The sequence below is a fragment of the Grammomys surdaster genome, unplaced genomic scaffold (genome assembly GCF_004785775.1).
Source record: "Grammomys surdaster isolate TR1022 unplaced genomic scaffold, NIH_TR_1.0 150, whole genome shotgun sequence".
NCBI classification, from domain to species: Eukaryota; Metazoa; Chordata; class Mammalia; order Rodentia; family Muridae; genus Grammomys; species Grammomys surdaster.
In genome coordinates, this window is record NW_021604608.1 from 21234247 (window position 1) to 21257477 (window position 23231).

General features: G+C 38.7%; 1 protein-coding gene across 2 annotated transcripts in view; it reads left to right on the forward strand.

The window, feature by feature from the left end:
• The window catches only part of Tmem33 (transmembrane protein 33), a 17221-nt gene extending 2778 nt beyond the window's left edge, over positions 1–14443 (forward strand). The window contains exons 3-9 of one of the 2 annotated variants that reach the window (XM_028765332.1): positions 208–302; positions 744–931; positions 4263–4330; positions 5446–5579; positions 10959–11042; positions 12753–12873; positions 13673–14443. In XM_028765332.1, the coding sequence (XP_028621165.1) occupies positions 208–302; positions 744–931; positions 4263–4330; positions 5446–5579; positions 10959–11042; positions 12753–12873; positions 13673–13678 (696 nt within the window). In that variant the 3' untranslated portion in view covers positions 13679–14443. Of the gene's footprint in view, positions 1–207; positions 303–743; positions 932–4262; positions 4331–5445; positions 5580–10958; positions 11043–12752; positions 13512–13672 lie in introns of those variants that run through there. The other variant, XM_028765331.1, reaches the window with a different exon arrangement.
• Positions 14444–23231: the final 8788 nt, after the last annotated feature.

Sequence of the window (23231 nt, forward strand, 5' to 3'; positions counted from 1 at the left end):
TGTGTGTGTGTGTGTGTGTGTGTGTGTGTGTGTGTGTGTGTGTGTGTTTGTGTGTACTGAAGCGGTTAAGTAGTGAGTTTCCACTTACTGATCTGCACAAGCCAATATTATGTGGTGTTACAATACTCTTCATAGGAGTAAAAGTGCATAATTTGTCCTTAGCATAATTTTTGGGCTCAGTGTACCTTTTTTTTTTTTTAAATCTAGCAATTCATGATGACCAATAAGCTGGACACAGCAATGTGGCTCTCTCGCCTGTTCACAGTTTATTGCTCCGCTTTGTTCGTCCTGCCTCTTCTTGGGTATGTATTATCATATTTCTGACACAGAGTTGTTCAGTCCGCATCTATGAACTACTTTTTAGCTTTAGAATTGGTAAACTGTAAATAGGATTAAGACTAACACAAAAGCCCATTTAAAAGCAACAGTAATCTAGGAATACCAATTAGGATGTTTAATTTCTGGTTTGTGTGACTGCTCATTGAAAATCTGAGGAAAACTAGATGTCTTGGGTTGAGAAGTTCACGGATCCTGCAGTTCTTTTAAGCTGACAAAAGAATGACTGCTTTAGACTAATGAGTTGGATGTATGTGTGAAGAGATGTTTCCCAGAATGTGGAGGTTTGTTTTCTATTGACAATGAAATGATTTAGGTGTTGTGCAATTCTGATGCAATTCACAAAGGAGGAAGAGACGTGGTAGCTGTTGGTGTCTCATGGTGACTTTTCCTCTGGTAATCTGCAGGTTGCATGAAGCAGCAAGCTTTTACCAGCGTGCTTTGCTGGCCAATGCTCTGACCAGCGCTCTGAGGCTGCATCAGAGATTACCACACTTCCAGTTGAGCAGAGCGTTCCTGGCTCAGGCCTTGTTAGAGGACAGCTGCCACTACCTGCTGTATTCACTCATCTTCGTCAACTCCTACCCCGTTACAAGTATCCTTTCATAGCTATGACAGTGGAGGTTTTCTGTTGGGAGGATAGAGTTCGTGAAGCTTGTTTGTTTTGCCTTTAGTCTCTCACTTGAATGACGATATATTAATGTAAACATTTCTGTCCCCAAAATTTGAAATGTAAACTCTGTAGAGTTGTTTTGTGAATTTAAACTTCATCTTTCAATGTTCTTGTCTCTTTGTTGTTGTTGTTGGTTTTTTTGGTTTTTTTTTTTTTGTTTTTTTTTTTGTTTTTTTTTTTTTTTGGTTTCTCGAGACAAGGTTTCTCTGTGTAGCCCTGGCTGTCCTGGAACTCACTCTGTAGACCAGGCTGGCCTCAAACTCAGAAATCCACCTGCCTCTGCCTCCCAAGTGCTGGGATTAAAGACGTGCGTCACCACCGCCTGGCCTGTTGTCTCTTATCAGCTTGAATTAACATTCAAGGCACAATTTTATACATGAACTCAATATTTAAAGTTTTATTTCATTGACTTTATATCTTTGGGGAGAGATGCAAATTTTATTTTGCTTACACGTATGAGTGTTTTGCCTGTGTATATGTATGTATACCACTTGTGTGCTTGATTGGAGACCAGAAGAGGATATTAAATCCCTACAACTGAAGTTGCAGACAGTTGTGAAGTACTATGTGGGTGATGGAAGTTGAACTCAGGTCCTCTGCAACAGCAGCCAGTGGTCTTAATCCCCAAGCCGTCTCTCCAATCCTACAAATGTGTTACTTAAAAAAAGAGAAGATCTTTGGCTCCCCCAGCTTCTGGTGAACCAGGGTCAAAAACTAATCCAGAAATGACTTAGTATAAAAGATAAAGTGAAAGTAGTCTGCTATACATAAAACAGAAAGGACATAAGTCAAGTGTAGTAGTATAGGCCTGTAATCCTAGGAGGCACAGCCTAGTTTACATAGCTAGTTTCAGGCCAGGCAGGGTTTCATAGTGAGACCTTGTCTCAAAAAACAAACAAAAAAAACCTAGCAAGTTGGCCTAGCAAGTTAATTCTTGGGAATCGGGAAGGGAAGTACTGAGTGGTAGCAAGAACATAAGCTAGTGCATGGTAAGAAATGCTAATCTAATTCATAAAAAAATGGGGAATTTGCATCATGCAAAAGTGGCCCGAAGTAATCCTTCACATATACTTGTGTCTTTGCTCTTAATGTGGTATATTGTCCTTGCTCTGTCAGTGACTGGCACTTAAGAATAAAATGGTAGCCTTTCCACTTCTTATCTTTTCTAAATAATTTAAGTGACATTGAACCAGACATGTAATCGCAGCACTTGGAAAATCAAGGCTAGCATGGACTTCCATGAGATCCTGTCTCAGAAACCACAAATTAGAGAAAAAACAAAAAACAAAACAAAAAAAAAAACCAAAAAACATTGGCATCCAAAGCTAAGATGAATGTTGTAAAGATCTGTGAACTGTAGACAGGGATAAATTCCTCATACAAATCTTGATCTCTAGGTAGCCATGGGACAGAGAACGGAACTTGGCCTAGGAAGATGAGGTCTATGAAAGAGCCTGAGGATCTTGGCTCCTGTTTGAAGGTTACACTTTAGCATTGCCTGTTACTGAATTAGGCTTCAAGTCTGGCAGTGTCAAGAGTTTAAGCTGAATTATTTAAGCTTCAGCAGAGTTTCACACAGACCTTTAAAAGGAGAAGTATATAGTTTCCAAGTTTTATTTTTTATTTTTTTGGTTTTTTTGTTGTTGTTGTTTTGTTTTAGGTTTTTCCAAGACAGGGTTTCTCTGTGTAGCCCTGGCTGTCCTGGAACTCACTCTGTAGATCAGGCTGGCCTCGAACTCAGAAATCCGCCTGCCTCTGCCTCCCAAGTGCTGGGATTAAAGGCGTGCGCCACCACCACCTGGCAGTTTCCCAGTTTTAAAGGAGTCTTGATTCACTAAAAAGTTTTAAACTGAGCTAGAAACCATGGTGTAACCTGTAATCCCAGCACCTAGGAAGCTTCGGCAGGGAGGAGGGAGAGTTTGAGGCCAGCTTAGGCTGCAGAGGAAGACGCACATTTGTGTTTAGATTCTTCTAAATGTGGGCAGACATGCTCAGTGGTGGAATGAGTTTTTGAGTGCTTAGTAAGTTAAGGTTAAAATGAATTTGATACTCAAATTGTTAGCACTTAGCAATTTCCATCCATGCCCTACCTTTACCTAGACAGAGAAATAGAATGATTCATTCCTGCTGATGTTATCACAGAGGACAGGTTTTTGTTTTTTTTTTAAATTTATGTATAGTGTTTTGCCTGCATATATTCCTGCAGGCCAGAAGAGGGCACCAAATCTCATTAAAGATGGTTAGGAGCCACATGTAGTTCCTGGGAATTGACCTCAGGACCTCTGGAAGTGCTCTTTACCTCTGAGCCATCTCTCCAGCCCTACAGAGAACATCTTAAGACTAGTATTGTTACCATTCATTGTTGATAGTCTGTCATTTACTTGATAGGTTTTCTATTATCCACCTGGCAAAAATTGGAGGGGATCTGTTCCCATTTTTTTCTTTGGAAAAGTTGAATAAAAATTGTGTATTTGCCCACAGTATAAGGCCATACCATTGGATTAATATAAAAATTCCTTGCATATTTTAATTAGCTTGATAGGACCTTGTGGTAGATTTTTATGTAAACTGAAATGCAGTCTCTCTCTTTTTCTTTTCTTTTTTTTTGTTTTATACAAATTCAGATTTTTTTAAAAGTATAGTTTCTCAAAGTAATGGGACTTAAGCCATTAACTTTGGTCAACAGTGGAGACTGATAAAATCACTGTAGAAGGCTGTGTTTAAGACAGAATTGGTGCACTGGAGGGATGGCCCCTGCAGAAGATCCAGGTTTGATTCAAATGCCTATAATTCCAATTCCAAAGGATCCAATACCCACTGGCCTCCTAGGGGACCTGCATGTATGTGGTGAACATAGACTCATGCAGGCCTACACAACTAAAAGTAGTAAATCCATAAAAACCCAAAATGTCCATTGTAGGGTAAAAACTGTATTCAATCATTTGGGGTGGCTTGAAGTTTAGTTTTATTTAGGAGATATTTATGGTGCTTTATTAAAAATGATTTTGACTTTCTAAACGGATGGAAAGATTTAGAAAGGAAGTTACTTCCTTCTAAATGGCAGAACTTCATTTGATTCAAAGATGAAAGAAAATGTATTCCACTAAACTCATAGTCAAGTGTTGCTTCCGCTCTGCTTTGCCCGTAGCACATAGCCATGTCTGTGTGTGTGCACAGTGCTCAGTGACGTAAAGCATGCACACGTCTGCACATGCTTGGCGACGGGAAGGCTTTCCTTAACTGCTTTCTCCAGTGAGTATTTTTCCAGTCTTGTTATTTTCTTTGCTTCATGCTGCCACATACACCAAGAAGGTCCTGGATGTAAGTACACGGTTGTTTCTTTGGCTTGTAGAATGTAGATAGTTGGCGTGAGTTTGAGTTTCAGACAGTTCTCACCAAAAGTCCCTGTATTCTTCACAAGCTTTTATAAAGTTTTTTAGATTTGAAGATTGGACGGTTGAAATGTTGCAAAATAGCATTATTTTGTAGAGAAAGGATTATTCTTAAAATTGCCTTCCAGTTCCCTGAAGTTTGAAATAGTTATCTTCACTAAATGTGTTAAGTTTGATGAGTTGGCAGAGAGCTTCACTGTCACTAACTTATGCATCAGTAGAACCATGGGAAGTGTCTGTATAGTAACTTGAAGAGTTGTGTTCCTGAATTTTATTTTATATTTTGAGGCTGTCTCTTTATACAGAGTCCCTGGCTGACCTGAAACTCTATGTAGCCAGAGATCCACCTGCCTCTGCCTCCTGAGTGCTGGGGTTAACGGTGTGCACCACCCACCGTGCCTGGCCTGACTTTGTGGGTTTTATTATATTTCTTTATTTCTCTAGCCACAGGAACACTAAGAATTCCGTAATCTGTAGGGTTAGTTACCTAAGGGTCATAGGGATTTTAACTATTGCTGAATAATCAGATTTTTTTTTTTTTTTACAACTGGGGAGAAATAACCACTTTTCTGTGGGAAACAACATAAGAATGACAAAATGTGTTGACGTGTTTTGGGTCCTCTTGAGAGACAGGCTAAAGCAGGGAATTACAATGAGCAAGTTCTTAAAGTTACTTTGAAATAATTGGCCTTTGGTTTTATTACCTGTTAAGTATGCTACTGATTAAATAAAGGCAGTTAGCCTTTGGTGTTCATTAGTTCTTCAGTTTGACCAACCATAGATCAAAGTTGCCAAAAAATAGTATCTGTACTGAGCAGGCTTCTCTTGGCATTCCCTAAACAGTACAGTGAGACAACAGCATAGCTGTTGTGTTGCAATAGGGTGTAAGCGACGTACAGATGGGTTAATGTATAGAGGAGAAGTGTGTGTTGTGTGTCAATGTGACGCCACTGTCACGAGCATCCACACATTTTGGTACTAGGGTGACTGTTGAGTTGTTAGAGATGCCTTGTTACTTCTAATGCTTGTTTTCTTTTGTTTTAGGCAAAGGGTTCAAATAGTTTACCCCTGTTGAGATCTGTCTTGGATAAATTAAGTACTAACCAACAAAATATTCTGAAATTCATCGCTTGTAATGAAATATTCTTGATGCCTGCTACAGTTTTTATGCTCTTTAGGTAAGAATTCAAATATGCTTGTTTTGAAAGACTGATGATAAGTGAACATAAAGGTACCCACACAGATTCCTTCCTGGTTGAATCAGCAGGTATCAGCTTGTATCCTTAGGTAGTGAATCCCAGTTGCTTTAGAAGAATCGCTGAGACTCAGGAAAACCAGGGATTTTGGTTCTCCCTACCCTGCAGTGTTTAACAGCTTTTAGAATTATTATTCTTTGACATTTTTATACATGTGTATATTTAGTGCTGGTTATTTTTCCCACCCTGCACTCCCCATCACTCTCCTCTTTTCTCTTGTTGAGACCCTTCCCAACAAGCCCACACTTAGATGTTTGGTTATTAAGTGAATATATTTGTTAACAACTTAATGCATGTGTATTAAACATGTGGCCCTCTTCTATTTCCCTCTTATCCTTCTCAATATCTATTCCTCCCTACAAGTCCTTTTCCTGTGTTTTTGTTTTGTTACCCACTGAGTTTAGACCAGGGCCATCTGTGTGCCCAGGGGTGTGGAACTGTAGCACGGCGGGCTCACCAGTGAGTGTATAGCTGACGATGATGACTCCTCTATCCCCATCACTCATGAGTAGCCCAGGGACAGGGACTTTTCTTATCCACATTGTGAAATATCATTTAACTCTTGCAAGTTAACTTTTACAAAATAATTCCAAAAATACATTTAAAAGAGCTTTTTTGTCTTAGTTAGGGTTACTGCCACTGTGATGAAGTACCACAGCCAAAGAAAGCAACTTGGAGAAGAAAAGAGTTATTTAGCTTATGATTCCATATCACAGCTCATCATTGGGAAGTTGGGGCAGGAACCTGGAGGCAGGATGCAGAGGCCATGGAGGGGTGCTGCTTACTGCCTTGCTACTCATGGGTTCCTTAGCCTGTTTGCTTAAAGAATCTTGAACCACCAGCTTAGGGATGGCACCACCTGCAATGAGCTGGACACTCGTCCACCAATCACTGATTAAGAAAATGCCCTACAGGCCTGCCTACAGCCAAATCTTCTAGAGACATTTTCTCAACCAAAGTTCTCCCCTCTCAGATGAGTATAGTGTATACCAAGTTGACATAAAATTAGCCAGTACAGTCTTGAAATCTAATTTAGTTCATTTTTGGCCATTATTGAGATGGTATTTTTTGTCTTAAACTAAAAGGAAACAGTTTTAAAGTATATAGTCTTACAGTAACAATTGCCTACAATGGTGGACATATTTTGTAATCTGGAAATAATGGGTGAATAAAAAAAGTTTTCTTTTGAGAGATAGAATATCACAGCTGTGTTGGTCTCTCTGTTGACAGTTTTGCATTTAATTTTAAGCGTATACGTATCGACCTAGATGCTTTATAGATAAGCTAACATATTGGTTCACTGGGCCGTGTTGTCATCTATGAATTCATGATCAAGCAAAGAAGGAATCCTGAACAGTCTTTTCAATAAGGTTACTGTTGTGTGTTGGACTGGAGCTTTAGCTGTGTGGTGCCATGTATGGACTCAGAGGCTCCAGGTTGAACAACTTCTCTGCTAAAATAGCATTTTACAATGAATTCCAGTCTTGGTTCTCTCTTCTCTGTTCCAGAGTAAGAAGTTTAATGTGTCTGCATGTGTAATCCATTTAGAAGACATAACCTGTGCATATGTAGTCCATTTAGAAAAATACATGTCTGTTGAAAGCACACTTTGCTATGTGTAGCTTTGTTTATTTATTGTTTTTACTGTGTACTATAGCTACCATAATGCATGAATTATTTGCAGCTTGTTTTTCAGTCAGGATATATTTTTGTGATCTGTCTGTGTCGATATCTAGAGTTAACATTTATTTCTTTGAAAGGTTATACATCGTTCCTTTGGGTTAGTATGTTCCATTTTATTACCCCGGTGATAGATAGTTGTTCACATTTTTAATTTTCCAAATAGTGATGCAGTAAACACCTTTCTTAGCTGGCTTATATGTGTGTACCAATAGTGATTTCTAAAACATAGATATCAGAATTAGTTTTTCTGTCTTTAAGCTAAATGTACTTTGTATTTACTAGAACCACATCAAATGTTCTTAAAATGTCAATGTGCTTGTCTAGGCACTGGCATATAATCCCAGCATTGGGAAGGCTAAGGCGGGAGATTTCAAGTTCAAGGCCAACTTAGGCTGCATAGTAAGATTCTTGTCTGGGAAAAGAAATCTATTTACTTGGTTTTCACAATTTTGCTCATTTGTACAAATTATTGTTACCAAGTATAACACTTTATACATTGTTCACTGACCAATGAAATTTTTATATATTTAAAAGCTTGCTCCCTCCCCCCCCGCCCCCCCGCCCTTCCTTGTAGTGAGGATTGAGCCCAGGGCCTGTACTGTTTGGTAAGCACTATGCTGCTGACCTACAATAGCTTCACTCCATTTTTTCCTTTTTTTTCTTTTACTTTTTAATCTTATTTTAAAACAAGGACTCACTAAATTGCCTCTACTGGCCTTGAACTTGCAACCTGTATCATCTTCCTAAGTAGGTAGCTGCAAGCCTGCACCAACAGACTGACTTTGTTTAGTAATCTCTCTTTATACCTCTTACAGAGTTTTCTTTAAATTCATCTCTTTCATTTTTCTAAGTTACTTTTTCCTCATGAGTTTTAAGGTTGCCATATGCTGCTCAAGTTGTGGAGCTCTGAATAGTACAAGGCTCTAGAATGATAGACCTAAAAGTATTCACATATTTATTTGTTTGAGACAGGCTGTCTATGTAGTCCAGGCTATCCTGGAGCTTATGGTGTAGACTGGGTTGGCCTGAATTCACAGAGATCCTCCTGCCTCTACTTCCCCAAGTGCTGGGATTAAAGGTTTATACCACTATACTTGGCTATAAAAATTTTCTTAATAGGTGGTGTTCTGACCTAGCCTTTACTTGGTAAGACTTTTAACTTGTTTCTGAGTCTTGAAATTTCTCACTTAAAAGGAGATACTACCTAGCATATGTAAGGGTTTCTGTATAATTTCTGGCACTGTATTAACTGAAATAGATAAATAACAAATTCATTTCCTGAATGTTGACTTGATATAGCTACATTTATATATTATTGAGCTCCAAAGCTTACACCCTAAAACTTAGTGCAGTAACATGAAATCTTAGTTTGGAATTATAATAGGTTCTAACTTCATTGATACTTAAATTGGTTGAGCTCATTAAGGCATTTATTTAACGCTACGGACAAAATTGTCAGCATCTTAATTTTCAAGAGTTTGCCAGAAATACTTCTAAAGATAATTTTTTCAGTAGAATTTATTCCTTTAATCAGCTAGTGTGTGTGTGTGTGTGTGTGTGTGTGTGTGTGTGTGTTATACAAGTGTATGTTTTATGTACGTATATAGATGCCAGAGTTTGACATTGAGTGTCTTCCATTATCACACTCCAGAGTCTCACTGCACTGGGAGCTCACCATTTTGCCTAGACTGGCTCACTAGCAAGCCCCAGGGCCTGTGAACTCAGGCCCTCATGCCTGTGCAGCAAGCACATTAGCTACTGAGTCATCCCTCTATCTAGTCTGTTATACTTTTGGCTCTCAGCTTATCCGTATTCCTCTTCTTCCTGGCTTCTGGTAATTACTATTTTACTCTCCTTTGAAATCAGGTTTCTAGCCACTGCATTTGAGTGAGTGTTTAATTTTTCTGTCTCAGGTTTATGTACTTTCTTTTATGTGTATGAGTGTTTTATCTGCATATATGTGTACCCTGTGCGTGTCTGGTGTCCACAGACGCCTGAAGAAGCCCTGGAACTGGATTTCTGGATAGATGTGAGATGCCGTGTGGCTGCTAGGAACCAAACTTGCATGTTGTACAGGAATAGCAAGTGTCTGCAATTAATTGTTGAGCCCTTTCTCCAGCCCTGCTTGTCATTTAATATCCGTTCCATTCAGTTTTTTCACTACAAATGATAGTATCTCACTCTTTTAGGACTGCCTAACATTGAACCATGTGTGTATAGATAGTTAGGAGTATATAGCCCATTCTTTGTCCGTTCATCTGCTGATAGATTCTGTATTTGAGTTTGTATCTTGGCTGAGGTGAGTAGTGATGCAGTAAGCATGGCGTGCACAGATCACATTGATGCGTCTGCTCTCCTTTCCTTTGGATACATGCCAGAAGTGGGATGAGTGAGTATGTAGGGAGAAGACGACACATCAGGACCAGCTGCAGAGAGGCAGATCAACTTTCCTTGGGGTGATTCAAGGCTTATATAATTTTGGGGTGAAATATCTAGGATGGGCAAAGATCATTGACTAAAGGCTTAGAGTACCAAAATGCCTCATTAGCATGGGGAAGCATTTCAGGAATCTCAGGTGCTAGCTAAACAGGTTCTTATCAGGAGAAAGGAAGTTGATCCTGTAATCTAACTAAGGCTATGTGACATTTTGCAGGTAGAGGTGTGGGGGTTTTGAATTCCCCAGACAAGGTCAGAGAAGGGGAAGCCCTGCCAGTGAAGGGAATCTTACATTATGATGTGCCAAGCTATCCAGACAATGTTAGATTTCTACCTTAATTAGTAGAGTTTTCCCACACAAATTAGAAGAAAGGGTTAAAAATATTAACTTAAGAGTTTATATTGTATCAGTTGGTATAGTTTTATGTTTTATTTGGTCATATAAAATAAATCTTTCTTCACGTGGCAGTTTTTTTAAGATTTAAAACTTGTGTTGGACAGTGGTAGTGCACACCTTTAATCCCAGCACTCAGGAGGCAGAGGCAGATGGATCTCTGTCAGTTCAATGCCAGCCTGGTCTATAGAGAAACTAGATTTTGGGTGGGGGTGTGGGGGGGGTATTATAAAATTTGATTTCAGGTAGCATGTGGTATGACATGCTTGTAGTCTCAGCTCTCTGAATGCTGCATTGGGAGGCTCAGGAGTTATAGGCCAGACTGTGTGACATATTGAGACCCTGATTTGAAAAACAAAACATTGAGCCTACAAGATGATTGGACAGGTAATGTTACTCGCTTGCTGGCCTGACTGTCAAGCGTTTGATCCCTTGATTTGGTCCTGGAGCCCATGAGGAGAAGTCTGACTTTACCGAAGGTATCTCTGACCTTCACACACACATGCCCGCACCATCACAGTCAGTCAGTCTCTCTCTCCCTCTCTTTCTCTCTGAGTTTTAGAGTATAAAGTTTTAATATATTGATATATCTATAAAAGCTTGAGTAATAAAATTCTCTTCTAGTCGTCTATATTTTATTTACTTTGTAAGAGTGATTGTGCCTAGATAAGTCTTTGTACTGACCATTTGATGCAGACACAAACTTACCTTTTAAATTGCCTGTAATTTTTTAATGTATATGTGAATTAGTAATATGTATTCATCACTCTTGTATTTTTTTATTTCAGTGGCCAAGGAAGTTTGCTCCAGCCTTTTATATATTATAGATTTCTTACTCTTCGATATTCCTCTAGAAGAAATCCATATTGTCGGTAAGCTGGTGACTAGCTTAAATCTCTTCTGTGTAGTATAGTGTCCAGATGTAGTATTTGTAACTCTTTGGAATTTCTTAGTTAATAGTTTAGAATTTAGAAGGAAGACGTATCTTTGCAATTTAAGTTTAGGCTTTAAAACTAGTTGGGGTTAGTGAAAGCGTAGTTTTGCAGCATCTAATCTTTGACTCACAGGTTTCCATTCTGATAAATGCATTCTTAAGTCGAAAATGCGCTTACTGCACCTACCCCAGCAAACAGCTTAGCAGCCCAGAGCTCCATAGAATGCCATATTACTGGAGCTGCAGCCGTCTGCTGTGACACAGCACCACTGTAGAGATTCATGCTGATAATGCTAGCCTTAGAAAAGATTGACATCTCAAGTATGCTGCTGCTGAGTGTTTACCACTTTTGCAGCAGTATAAGTAAAAATATTGGAGGTTAGACCATACAAGGATGGGGCCATTATATTCCTTTTTTTATCTTTAAGGTGCCGCTAGTGCTTAGAGAAGAGCATGTGAGACCTAAGCCCCATTCTTAAGGACTTTCTTAGTTGAAACAAAGATGATGTGTAAAGATTCACAAGCCAATATACAGTAGTCTCTCCTTAAGCACACTGTAGCTTCTTACACTTTATGTTACATGAGGTCTAAAAAGCTCATAGCCATGCATGGTGGTGCACATCTGTAACCCAGGTGCTCTGGAATCTGGCATTCTCCAAGTTCAGGCACAGTGAGTAGTTAGAACTATCCTTAAGGATATACCAGATTGACTTCTAGTCTGGTATACACATCATTTTGTATATGATGTGTATGGACATATGCATGTATAGTATCTTATGAAGGGTACTTCGTGGATAGTAAGGGCCAGGCAAGGAAGACCACTTAGCCTGGGAACAAACAGAGCAACCCAGCACTGTCAGAAGCTGCAGCAGTAAATGGAACAAGATCCCACCAGATCATGTGAGCTCTTGGGTGGGTCTTAATATGAAAAGAGCTAGTCTGATCAGTATCCAAGTTGTAAGTAACATTCATTGAATGTGTTCCATGGAGTCTTCTTCATTTACTGCACTACAGCACTGAAATTCCTAGTGTCCAGAAAAGGTGTGAGAGAACAGTCACTTAAAGAAACTGTAGATTGCCCATGTTATGTAATCTTTCTGTCATTTTTTAGAACAATTTGAATTTGTCCGTAAAATGTGAAAACTAACAAAGAAAAAAAATAAATAGTTCTTTTTAGCTGTAATGATATATTTTTAATATTTTTTATTAAATTTCTACTCAAAAAAGACAGTCGTATGGGAGTGCTCATGCTGCCGTGGCTGGCTTGGGAATCCTAGGCCCTCCACCTCCTGCACTAGCAGCTGAGGGGAGGGCTGCCAGGTGTGCATGGCTTCACCGGCTGCATATCTGCATGTTCCCTACAGAGTATTCCAGGTTCATCTTCTACTAAATGCTTTGGGCTTTGTTTGTTTTGAGACAGGGTGTTACTAAGCAGCTTTGGCTGTCCTGAAACTTACTATGTACACCAGGCTGGCCTCAGAGATCTGCTTACCTCTGCCCCCCAAGTGCTAGGATTAAATGTGTTTGCCACTTCACCCAGCTACTTCTTTAAATTCTTTTTGGTCAACTTTTTCTTCTGCATTTCATAACATTGTTTGTATTCATTGTCTTTTCTTGTGTTTCTGAACAAAACGATTTTATCTTACAGGAACTTGTTTAATGAACTGAGGATTGTTGTTGAACACATTATCATGAAACCCTCCTGCCCACTGTTTGTGAGAAGACTGTGTCTCCAGAGCATTGCCTTCATTAGCAGACTGGCACCAACAGTTGCGTAGTTTAACGTCTAGTTAAGCTGTGTTTAGAAGATTAGCATTATTAGCTGGTAATTCTGATAGGGGTCCCAAATTACAGGTCTAACATTGACCTCAGTTCAATTTACATGATTTACATAAATGCATCTCAGTGCAAAAATAATAATTTTCCTGGCATGTTAAATCAAGCCTTTAACACTTTTTGAGAAAATTTCACTTTACATTACTGTTTGTGTTATATAAGTTTGTATTTAGTGATAAATGCTACTAAATTGTTTTAGATGCTGTGCCTACATCATGAAATACATTTATTTCTTTTAAAAAGAATTCTGAAATTTGTTTCATCCTAACTATTAACCTAAGTTCTATCTGGAGCAAGGTCATTATGGCACTAGATGAGTTGAGTGTGTGTTAAGACAGTATTTTTCCATTCTGTAATTTTGGTGTGAGATTTTAACAGAAGCACATCCCCCTGTAGTTTGAGGTCACATTCTACTTGTGCTGCTTTCTAGGACAGGTGTGTTTAGCCTGCACCGTTACGGAGAAGTTCTGTATGCATTTTATGACCTGTGAAGCTATCGTCTCCATAGTCCATCTGTGGCTTTGAATGATGTTTGAAAAACAGATTGACTGTAAACCTCTTTTGGATTAGCTCTTTGGGGTCATGTAATCATTTACTCTAGAGGATAGTAGTAACATAGAGACCTAGTGACTAACCTGTATAAATGTCAACCAGTAGATTATCAGTGCTGCTATAGTTTGTAGAAAATTACATAGTTCCAGAATCTTGACTTTAGTTTTCTTGGTTTCTTAGGCTTGAAATTTCCTAGCCATGTGCAGCAGCAATTCAGATGCCTTTGAAAGGATGTGATTGAAGACAGCATGTGATTACACGTGTATGTTCTGAAATAATGAAGAATATTCTGTAGATTACATGTTTACTCAGCAAATGATTCAGAGGGTTTAATGGAAAGGGTTGTGGGTAAGGTACTTAATGGGGAATGGGCCTGGGGAGTAGTTGAGGGGAGTGATGGGTATTTCAGCCTGGTAACACATAGATGAGTTGGGGGGGATTGAATGTATAATGCATCTGTGATTGAGGCTGTATAGTAGGTTCAGTTCTTTTAATTGAGTTCCCATCTATTCCTCTATAAAAGTCATTCTGATCCGAATTACTTACTGTTGCATGATTGGAAGTACTTAAAAGACTACACTACAATTTTAGTATAGAATAATGTAATGTGGCTTTTTTTTTTGTACCCAGTTCTATCTGCATGTAATTTAGATTTTTCAAATACATTCATTAGTAACTTATAACATCAGTTTTCTTTTTGTTTAAGTTCCTAATCTATAGAAAGGTGATAGTCTTGGGGTAGATTTCCAGAAAATACTACTTGATAGCTTAGCCTTGACCAGCTACTTTTATATTTTTGTAATATTTATCCACCGAGTTGGAGAAGCAACCTCCTAATATCCAGTTGATTTTTATGTGTGTGCCTAGCCTCCTCATCACTATGTAATCTGACAGTTTTAAAGATGCAACTTTATAGAGCAATAAAGTGACTATCTTGTTATGTAAACTGATTTCTAATGATGTCTTAAAACTTTGTCTTGAATGACATCGAGTTCTGGCAGCTAAAGGCATATTTATTTTGAAATGTTTTTTCTCCTACATTTTTTCCCCAATCTTGGAACATTTTAGACTTATAAGAGCTTCAAAAATAGTGCTGAGAGTGTCCGTGTACCTCTTACTTGTCTATTTTTATATTGGCATCTTCTCTTAATTGGAAGGTCATTTATGCAAAGTAAGATACTAACTTTGGATCAGCTAAAGTACAAAATGTATTTGTATTCCACCAGTCTTTCCATTTGTGTTGTGTGTGTGCTATGTTTGTACTTGGATTGCCTTTTATGTTTCAGGGCCTATAAGTGAGTTTGTTCTTTATGATATTGGTCCAAAAGCTTTCCTTGGAAGAGCTAATTCATGCTGATGTTAACAAGAATTTTTTTCTTAAAGCTGTAATTTCAAATGCTAGCGATATAATTAAGACTCTTTAATGATATTGTAGAATTTCATTGTTTCTGATAACTTGTGCTTGAATGGAAATGTAAATTTGTTCCTTAAGGGAAAGTGTAGTATATAAATAATATTCTCAAGCCCGTGAAAAGGCAAACTTTTTAATTTGAACATTACTAGATGTTAGTTTGCATGAAGTTTCAGTTAGAAATATTACAGTGTGTGTGAATATGTACAGTCAGCTGATCTCAGATCTGAAATTAGTGCTTCCTTGTATACCTATCAAAGATGAGGACATGGACCAGTACATACGGTGGGTGTAGCAGGAGAGACTTCCACTGCATAGTGAAGCAGCGTAAAGGAAGCTGATTTATCATGCAGAATATCTAGTGCTTTACAAACTGGAAGAGGATAAGTGGAAGCTTCATACAAACTCTGTTGTTTTCTAACAAGGATTCTACTTCTTCTGTATACTTCATCTCTCACCAAGTTGGCTATATTTTAATATTAAGCCACAGAGCAATTTAAGTATAATTTGCAGTTAAATATCCTTGAAATAAAATTTCACTAAGTGAGATGCTTTTGGAAGAAAAACAAGAGAGAAAGCTGATTTTAAAGACTAAGTTGAGATGCTTGTATATATCCCTGACTGAGAATGTCGAGGCAAGCTAGGAACAAACCTGAAGTTCTGGAAAAGTAATGGATGCTGTTAAATAAGAATCACATAGTTTCCAGTAGGTCTAAAGATATAGATAAAAATTTGAATTAGGTTTTTAAGTTTAGCGAATATCCTGGAAAGGAACATGAATGCATATGTAATAAGATAAAATTAAGGTGAGGTCTCTGAACATTTTAGATGGGAAAGTGAGCACCTGTGACTGTGGATTAAAACACATAAACAAACAAACAAAATCCGCTCAGCTAGTGTATTAGAATTTGTATTGATAAACTTGCCCAGGGGGAAAATAACTGTGGACAGTTAGGTCTGTGATAGGTGTCACTGTTTCCTTAGGTAGTCCCCATTTTCACAAGTGGGGTTAGAAGATTATGTTGTGCTACTTTAGTGCTTAGTAGTCCATAACACTAAGTATCTTAGTTCTGTGACCCCTTTAATTCAAGAATAGACAAATACTTGGTAAGTATTTACTATGTGTGCTGGGAGATGGGACTGGGGATTGAACCCAGGGCCCCTTGTTCTACCACTGAGCTATATTCCCAGCTTATGAGTACTATTTTATAATAGTAAAAACATTCAAAAGAAGTGCACTGTCAGTACAAGCCAGTAAAACAGGGCCCAGTCGGGAGTGGCACGTGTGTTACTGTCTCTTCATTCTCAGCCAAAGTCATCCAAGTTATAAATTGCTAAGGTTATTCTTTCCCCTTTTCAAATGTTCAGAGAAATGATAATTTTTCTCATATGGAGAGATGAAATTTTAATTTTTTCATGATTATTTTGTAGGTATACTAGATAGAATCAGTTAAACTACAATTGAGATTTTATTTCCCCTGTAATATGAAAGCACTTGACTGTTTGGATATTAAATCAATAATACTACCTGGGTTTGAAAATTGAGTCTAATCTATAAAGACAACAAGTTTTCCTACCACCACTGGAATTCCCTGGATCAGGGAAGTTCAACACTGTCGGTGTGTTGGTGTAGCTCACCAGACAGTATACTAGAGGCACTGCAGCCCTTTGGAAGCCTGGAGTTGTTCCTCAGCAGCTCTTTAATGCACATGGTCCTGTGTTGTACATGCCATATAACTGGCCCTCACTGAGTCGGTAGTGACAAGACAGCATGCAGTATTCTTTGTGTCTCAAGTGGCTCTTTCATAGGAAAAAAGATTATTGATAGCTGTGTTTGCTAGAGTCTTTTAAAATGATTGGCTGTTGTAGGAGAAAGAAGGGCACAAAAATCTTACTTTTCCTTCCTCCCCTCCTCTTTCTCCTCCTCTTCCTCCTCCTCTTCATCTTCCTTTTCCTCCTCCTCTTCTTCCTCTTCTTCTTTCTTCTTTTCTTTCTTTTCCTTCCTTCCTTCCTTCCTTCCTTCCTTCCTTCCTTCCTTCCTTTCTTTCTTTCTTCCTTCCTTCCTTCTTTTTTTTTTTTTTCCCCTGAGACAGGGTTTCTCTTTGTAGACCAGGCTGTCCTTGAACTCAGGGATTTCCTGTCTCTGTCTCTGCCTCCCATCTTTTCTATTTTTTTAAAGGTACATTTAAAAATTAGGCTCAGCAACTACCCTTGTTGATCATAACATTTAATTCCAAATATTTACTATTTTTTTATAACTTTAAGAACAATTCCTTTTGACATTAGTGTTTGTCTACATGTATCTGTAAGTTGGGACCAAAAGAGCAAACTCTTGGGCAGGCACCACTTAGTGATGTGTATATAGTGAAACAAGTATACAAGGATTGCAGAGATTAGCAGTACTCATAGGGACTGCCTGGTTTATAAATGCATCACCTCTGGTGCTTGATAGAATGGGACCTATTGAGCTAAACAATGTGTATATGCAGTACGTCAGCACTTCTTACTAACTTCTTTTGAATCCACTTTTAATATATTGTGCAGGTTGGGGAGTTACATATACTCTTCAAGCCATTATTATCCTGGCTATAAATTTATAAAATAAATTGAAAATTTCATCATTCTCCTGTATTCAAGACCAAAGCACATAATGCTAATGTAGGGCTCAGAGGGGAAATATAGTTCTCCTGCATATTTGAGAAAATGTGGAGTCCTTTGAAGAAAATGTAATAAACATAATAATCGTAGCCTGCTGACACTGAGGAAAAAGACCCTCATTCGCTCTTTCTTTTATGCAGCAATTTACTGGTCCCTGCTGATCTTCAAATTGGATCACTGTAGTAAATTATCCATGCTGGTACTGGTGAAAGTAAGCCCTAGGATCCATATTTGTTTTGTGTTCTGCTTAAATCAGCAAGAATGATAAATTTGATGGTGTGAAATTGGAAGTATCAGGGGCTTTCTTTGGTGACTGCACAAAGTCATGTCTCCACTTGGAATTTATTGTGACCTTTTTTCACTGTATGTGCTTCATATGTCTAATATTTATTTCAATACAAATTAAATTGTTCTTCATCTATAATGTTTTACCTAACATTTTATTGATGTAAAGTCACATTGTATAATAAAAGTCTTCCTGGATTTACGCAGGTTTAGAAATGCTATGTTGCACAAGTACATTTATAGTCAGAATTCAGCTTTCTTTGTTTCTAATTGCCTATCATTAGGAGAAGGTGAGCCCCTATCCTTTACAGATAACAGAGATACTGTGATGTTGAAGACTGCTGTTAAATGGGAAAACTGCATGATATGGTGGGACGTGGGGAGAGATGACACTGGATAGCGCAGTTGCATTTCATGAAATGGACAATCTGGTGGATGCAGCACTTATACTTCATTGACTCACAGTATACAGTACATCCAAAGTTATCAGTCAACATCAGATAACAGAGTACATTTTCCTTCTAGGTATCTTGAAGTGGTAAATATTTTCTGTGTTGATTGAACAGCCCATACTTATTCTATAAGCCAGTTATATAAGTTCTTTTCCACTTCAATAATGCAATCTAAAAGACATTATAAAAATCACTTTGGGGGCTGGAGATATGGCTCAACAGTTAAGAGCACTGGTTGTTCTTCCAGAGGTTCTGAGTTTAATTCTCAGCACCACATGGTGGCTCACAACCATCTGTAATGAGATCTGATGCCCTTTTCTGATGTGCAGGTGTACATGCAGATGGAGCACTCATACATAAAATTAAAAAATAAATTTAAAAGATCAAAAGATCAGTTTTATATAAAGACAATTCTGATAGGTAGAATATAGTAGATTAATTCTTTATCCATATATGGGGGATTTAGATCATTAGTGTGATCTCAAGAACACTGAATTTGATCTTCAGCTCTAAAGTGGGTAGGAGGAACATGACAAAGGAAGCGGGGCAGAAAAACCCAAAGGCAGCTAGAGTTAGCTATGTAAGTAGGAAAAAATGTTTGGTAACCCAGAACATAAGTGTTCGGGAGCTCTGGGGATAGCTAAGCAATAACACACTTCTCCAGTGTGCACAAATGAGACCCTGGATTTGCTCTCCAGCATTACATGAAAGTTTTTTAAAATGTATTCTTTTATGTGTGTAGATGTTTTGTTTGTGTATGTGTGTGTACTTCATTTGTGCCTGGTGCCTGTGGAGTCAGAAGAAGGTATCAGATCTCCTGAAACTGTAGTTACAAATGCTTGTAAGCTGCCATGCGGGTACTAGGAACTGAACGTAGGTCCTCTGGAAGAACAGTGAGTATTCTTAACCACTGAGCTAACTCTCCAGCCCCTTCCTAAAGATTTATGGGAGATTATTTCAGAGGCATACACATTGTTGGCTCATAATATAGCTTGTGTGTCTATTTTAAAGCAAAGGTGAACTCTTTGGAGTTTCTTATACCATAATTTTGAGTTGTTTTGTTTTTTGTTTTTGTTTCTGTTTTCAGCAGGCTGTCTTTACATAGTCCTATCTGTCCTGGAATTTACTATCTAGACCAGACTGGCTGCTGAAACTCATAAGAGATCTGCCTGCCTTTGCCTCCCAAATGCTGGGATTAAAGACATGTGCATCTACACCCACCTCCATAATTCTGAACTTTGGGAAGGCAGGATCACCTCACTCCTTGGTTCAATGGAGACTGCTGAGATCCTAGAGAGAGGGGCCTATGTAACTAAGAATCCGATTGAAGGTTTATCTTTGGGCTGGGGAGATGGCTCAGTGGGTAAAAGTACTTGTCTGCAAGCACGGGGACCTCAGTTCAAATGTGAAGAGTCCATGTGAAAAGCTGGGTATGTTTACATACCTACAGGTAACCATGGTACTGTGAGGGGTGGGAATAAGGAAACACCTTTGAGTAGGCCAACTACCGCTTGCTCCAGGTTCACTGAGTCACTTTGTCTTGAGGAAATAGTTGGGAAAAAACAGAGCAGGACATCTGCGTTCAGCTACCATATGTGTACACACCACTCATCTACCACACACGTGTATCTTAGGACAAGCTTTAAACATACATGAGAGTTGATAGATACAGTGAAAAGTCTTATTGCAGAGTGCAGAACTCTCTACCATGGCCTGTTATCCCATTTTCCTTTCTCTCTCCTGATTTAAATAATTTAACATTATATTCTAAGTTTTAAAAAAAAGGTCATTATGTATCTTTAAAAGAATATCTTTTAAGATCAGTATAAAATTCTAAGTAATTTATATAGATATTTTAGGCTGGTTGATAGAAATAAGGCTTCTGACTTTATAAAAATGATGTGCTGGCTGTTTATGTCAACTTGACACAAATCTAGTACCTAGGAAGAGGAACCTCAATGAAAAAAAAAAACGCCCCCAGACTTCTTGTAGGGTTTCTTCTTGATTAATTATTGATGCGGAAGTGGTCCAGCCCACTGTGGGTGGAACCATCCCTAGGCAGGTGGTCCTAGGTTATAAATGAAAACCAGTCACTGATTTTTCATGGCTTCTCCTGGAGTCTTGCCTCCAGGTTCCTACCTTGAGTTCCTTCAGTGATGGACTTTGACCTGAGAGTTGTAAGCTGAGATAAACCTTTTCTTTCTCAAGTTATTTGGTAATAACTTGCCAACACACAGCAACACAGGAACAGCAACAGGAACCCAAAGACTGAAATTGGTGGAGTATTGCTTTGACAGACCTGGCCATACTGTCTTTAGGAGGATTGTTGGAAGAACTTTACAACTTGGGGCCAGGAAAGCCATTTAGTGTTCAGTTTTAAGAGCTGTTATGAGCACTAAGGTTATGCTGAGAACAGTTGCAGACAATGGAAGCTTGGCTTGTGATGGTTCAGAGCAAAGTTTGAGGATCCCTTAAAGTCTTATTGGAGCATTTGATATTTTGAATTAGGAATCTGTGGTTCTGGTCAGCTAGGGCTGAAGAATAGACTGATTCACAAGAAACCTAACCACTAAGACAAGTTTCCTCAGGATCAGCACCCTGTAGTCTAGAGGAGGCAAGGCTATATATACCATGTACTGACAGCTGAATTTGGTAATATGTAAGAGTCTATTGGTGGTAAGAATACATTGAAAGCCTCACAGCATTGGGAGGCCATGTGATCTGGCCGTGGTCAGGGACTCTGAAGTTGGATAGGATTGGTTTCAGTTGCACTTGTTGTGTGTCTGTGTTGCTGCAAATTGGCGTACTGGCAACACATATTTTGGGAGATGATAAAAGAGTCAAACAATTTTAACAGTGCTTTGCATAGAGGAACTCAGTAAGTTTTGGCTGTCATTCTCACTGTAATCCATAATTTAGAACAATTCTATACATTGGATAAACTGACTAATATAATTACCTGTGTACTTATAACCCAGTTAAAAAACCAACCATAGTTCTATATAGTAATAGGTGATAGTTATAATGGTGGCTATTTATAATTTTGCCTCCTTAGGTTTTAAAGTTTTTAAATTTCAAAACTTAAATTTTAGAGTTTGCAAACATGATTGATGTTGTGATGTCATGATTAAAGTGTCACAGGAACTCATATTTCAGCACCATCTCATACAGCTCTGTGACCTTAGGGAATACATTTAATTGCTTGAAACATCTGTTTCTCTTGGAAACATCTTAGAAAAAAGTAATACAGAACTCAAATATTAAAGTATGTATTAAGGGTATGGCTTTCTTGTCAGTCCCATTTTTTAGGATGTTGAATCTCTAAAGCTTAATGAAATAACCAAAGGATGGTTTTTAAAAGCAATGGTGCCTAAGGAGAAAAAGTATTCAGTAAAACGAGAAAAGACTTAATTGCAATAGATGGCGTTTCTCTAGGCTTCATGAAGATTCTTTTCTCTCTCTCTCTTTCTCTCTCTCTCTCTCTCTCTCTCTCTCTCTCTCTCTCACACACACACACACACACACACACACACACACACACACTTCCAAACCTACCCCCTGTTGATACTGATATTAAACCAGTTGGAGGGCAGGGGAGATGGCTCGCCAGGTAGGAGTGCTTGCTGTGCAAACATTAGGACTGGAGTTCAAATCCCCCCACCCCCAAATGTGAAACTTGGAGCGTGGTCACGTGCACCTGCACGGCTAGCACTATGGGAGGCAGGGACAACAGTGAGAGCCCTGTCTCAAGGGGATAGTATGGAGAGTGATGAGGCAGAGCGTCTTTTGTCCTCTTACACCCTCCACATTCAGATGGGTGTGCACGGATGCCTGTTAGTACCACCACCCGCCACCAGTGCCATCACCACAGGCATACACAAGTTGGAGCAGGGAAAGATTACTTTATTTGAAGATGACTTAAAAGAGAATTAAAGCTGACATTGAAGGAAGGAGTACCTCAAGGTGACCTAGATTTAGGACTGGTGGATGTATATTTAGCAGAACTGCAGTGGTAGCCATGTAGGTAATTTTAGGTTTTCTAGCCACATTAAAAACAATAAAAAGAAACTTGGGGTGTAGGTCATCAGAAGTATGTGCTTTATATTACTATGTAAAAAAAAAATCTTGGGGTCCATCCCAGCACCATAAATACAATAAAAAGCATTGATAAAGTTCATTTTAATGTTTTATTTAACATAATCAAAACATTTCAACAATTGATGAGCTAATTAGTGTATTTAATTTTTTCCCACTTTGAGTCTTTCAACCTGATACATGTGTTATTCATCATGTCACATCCTAAATGAAAGCACTCTCCGGAGTGTCTCTACTGACTTGTCATATCACACGTGTTGCTCCCCAGAGCCCAAGACCTCGTGGGCCGAATGGAACTTAAGGACAGGCTGGATATGTGAAATCAGAGACTGGTACTTCTCAATTTTGTGCTCAGACTATGTGACCTAAATATAAAATTATGATTGAACAGTCTTGGATTTTTTTGTGCGTGTTAAACTAGCCAACTAAAGACTGTTTTGCTATAGATTAAATGATGTTTCCCTTATAAAATTAACTTGGATGGCCATAGCAAAATCCCATAGACAGGGTCACTTCAACAAGTTTATAGTTTCCTGCTTCTGGAGCCCTGGGAGTCCAAGATCGAGGTTTACTTCTGATGCTTTGTTAAGTTTTCAGGCAGCCTGACTGCCTTCCCCTCTTGTAAGCACAGCAGGCCTCTGGCTAGGGATGCACTCATCACCTGTTCCAACGCTAATTGTCTCTATAAACTCAAGTCTACCTCGTGTTGGGCATAGTAGGGCCACAAGCCTGTTGTGGTGTACATGTGGAGGCCAGAGGACAACCTTAGCATGAGTGCCTGCCTGCTTTACGCCTTGTTCAAAACAGGATGTCGAGGGTTCTGGGTCCATGAGTTTCT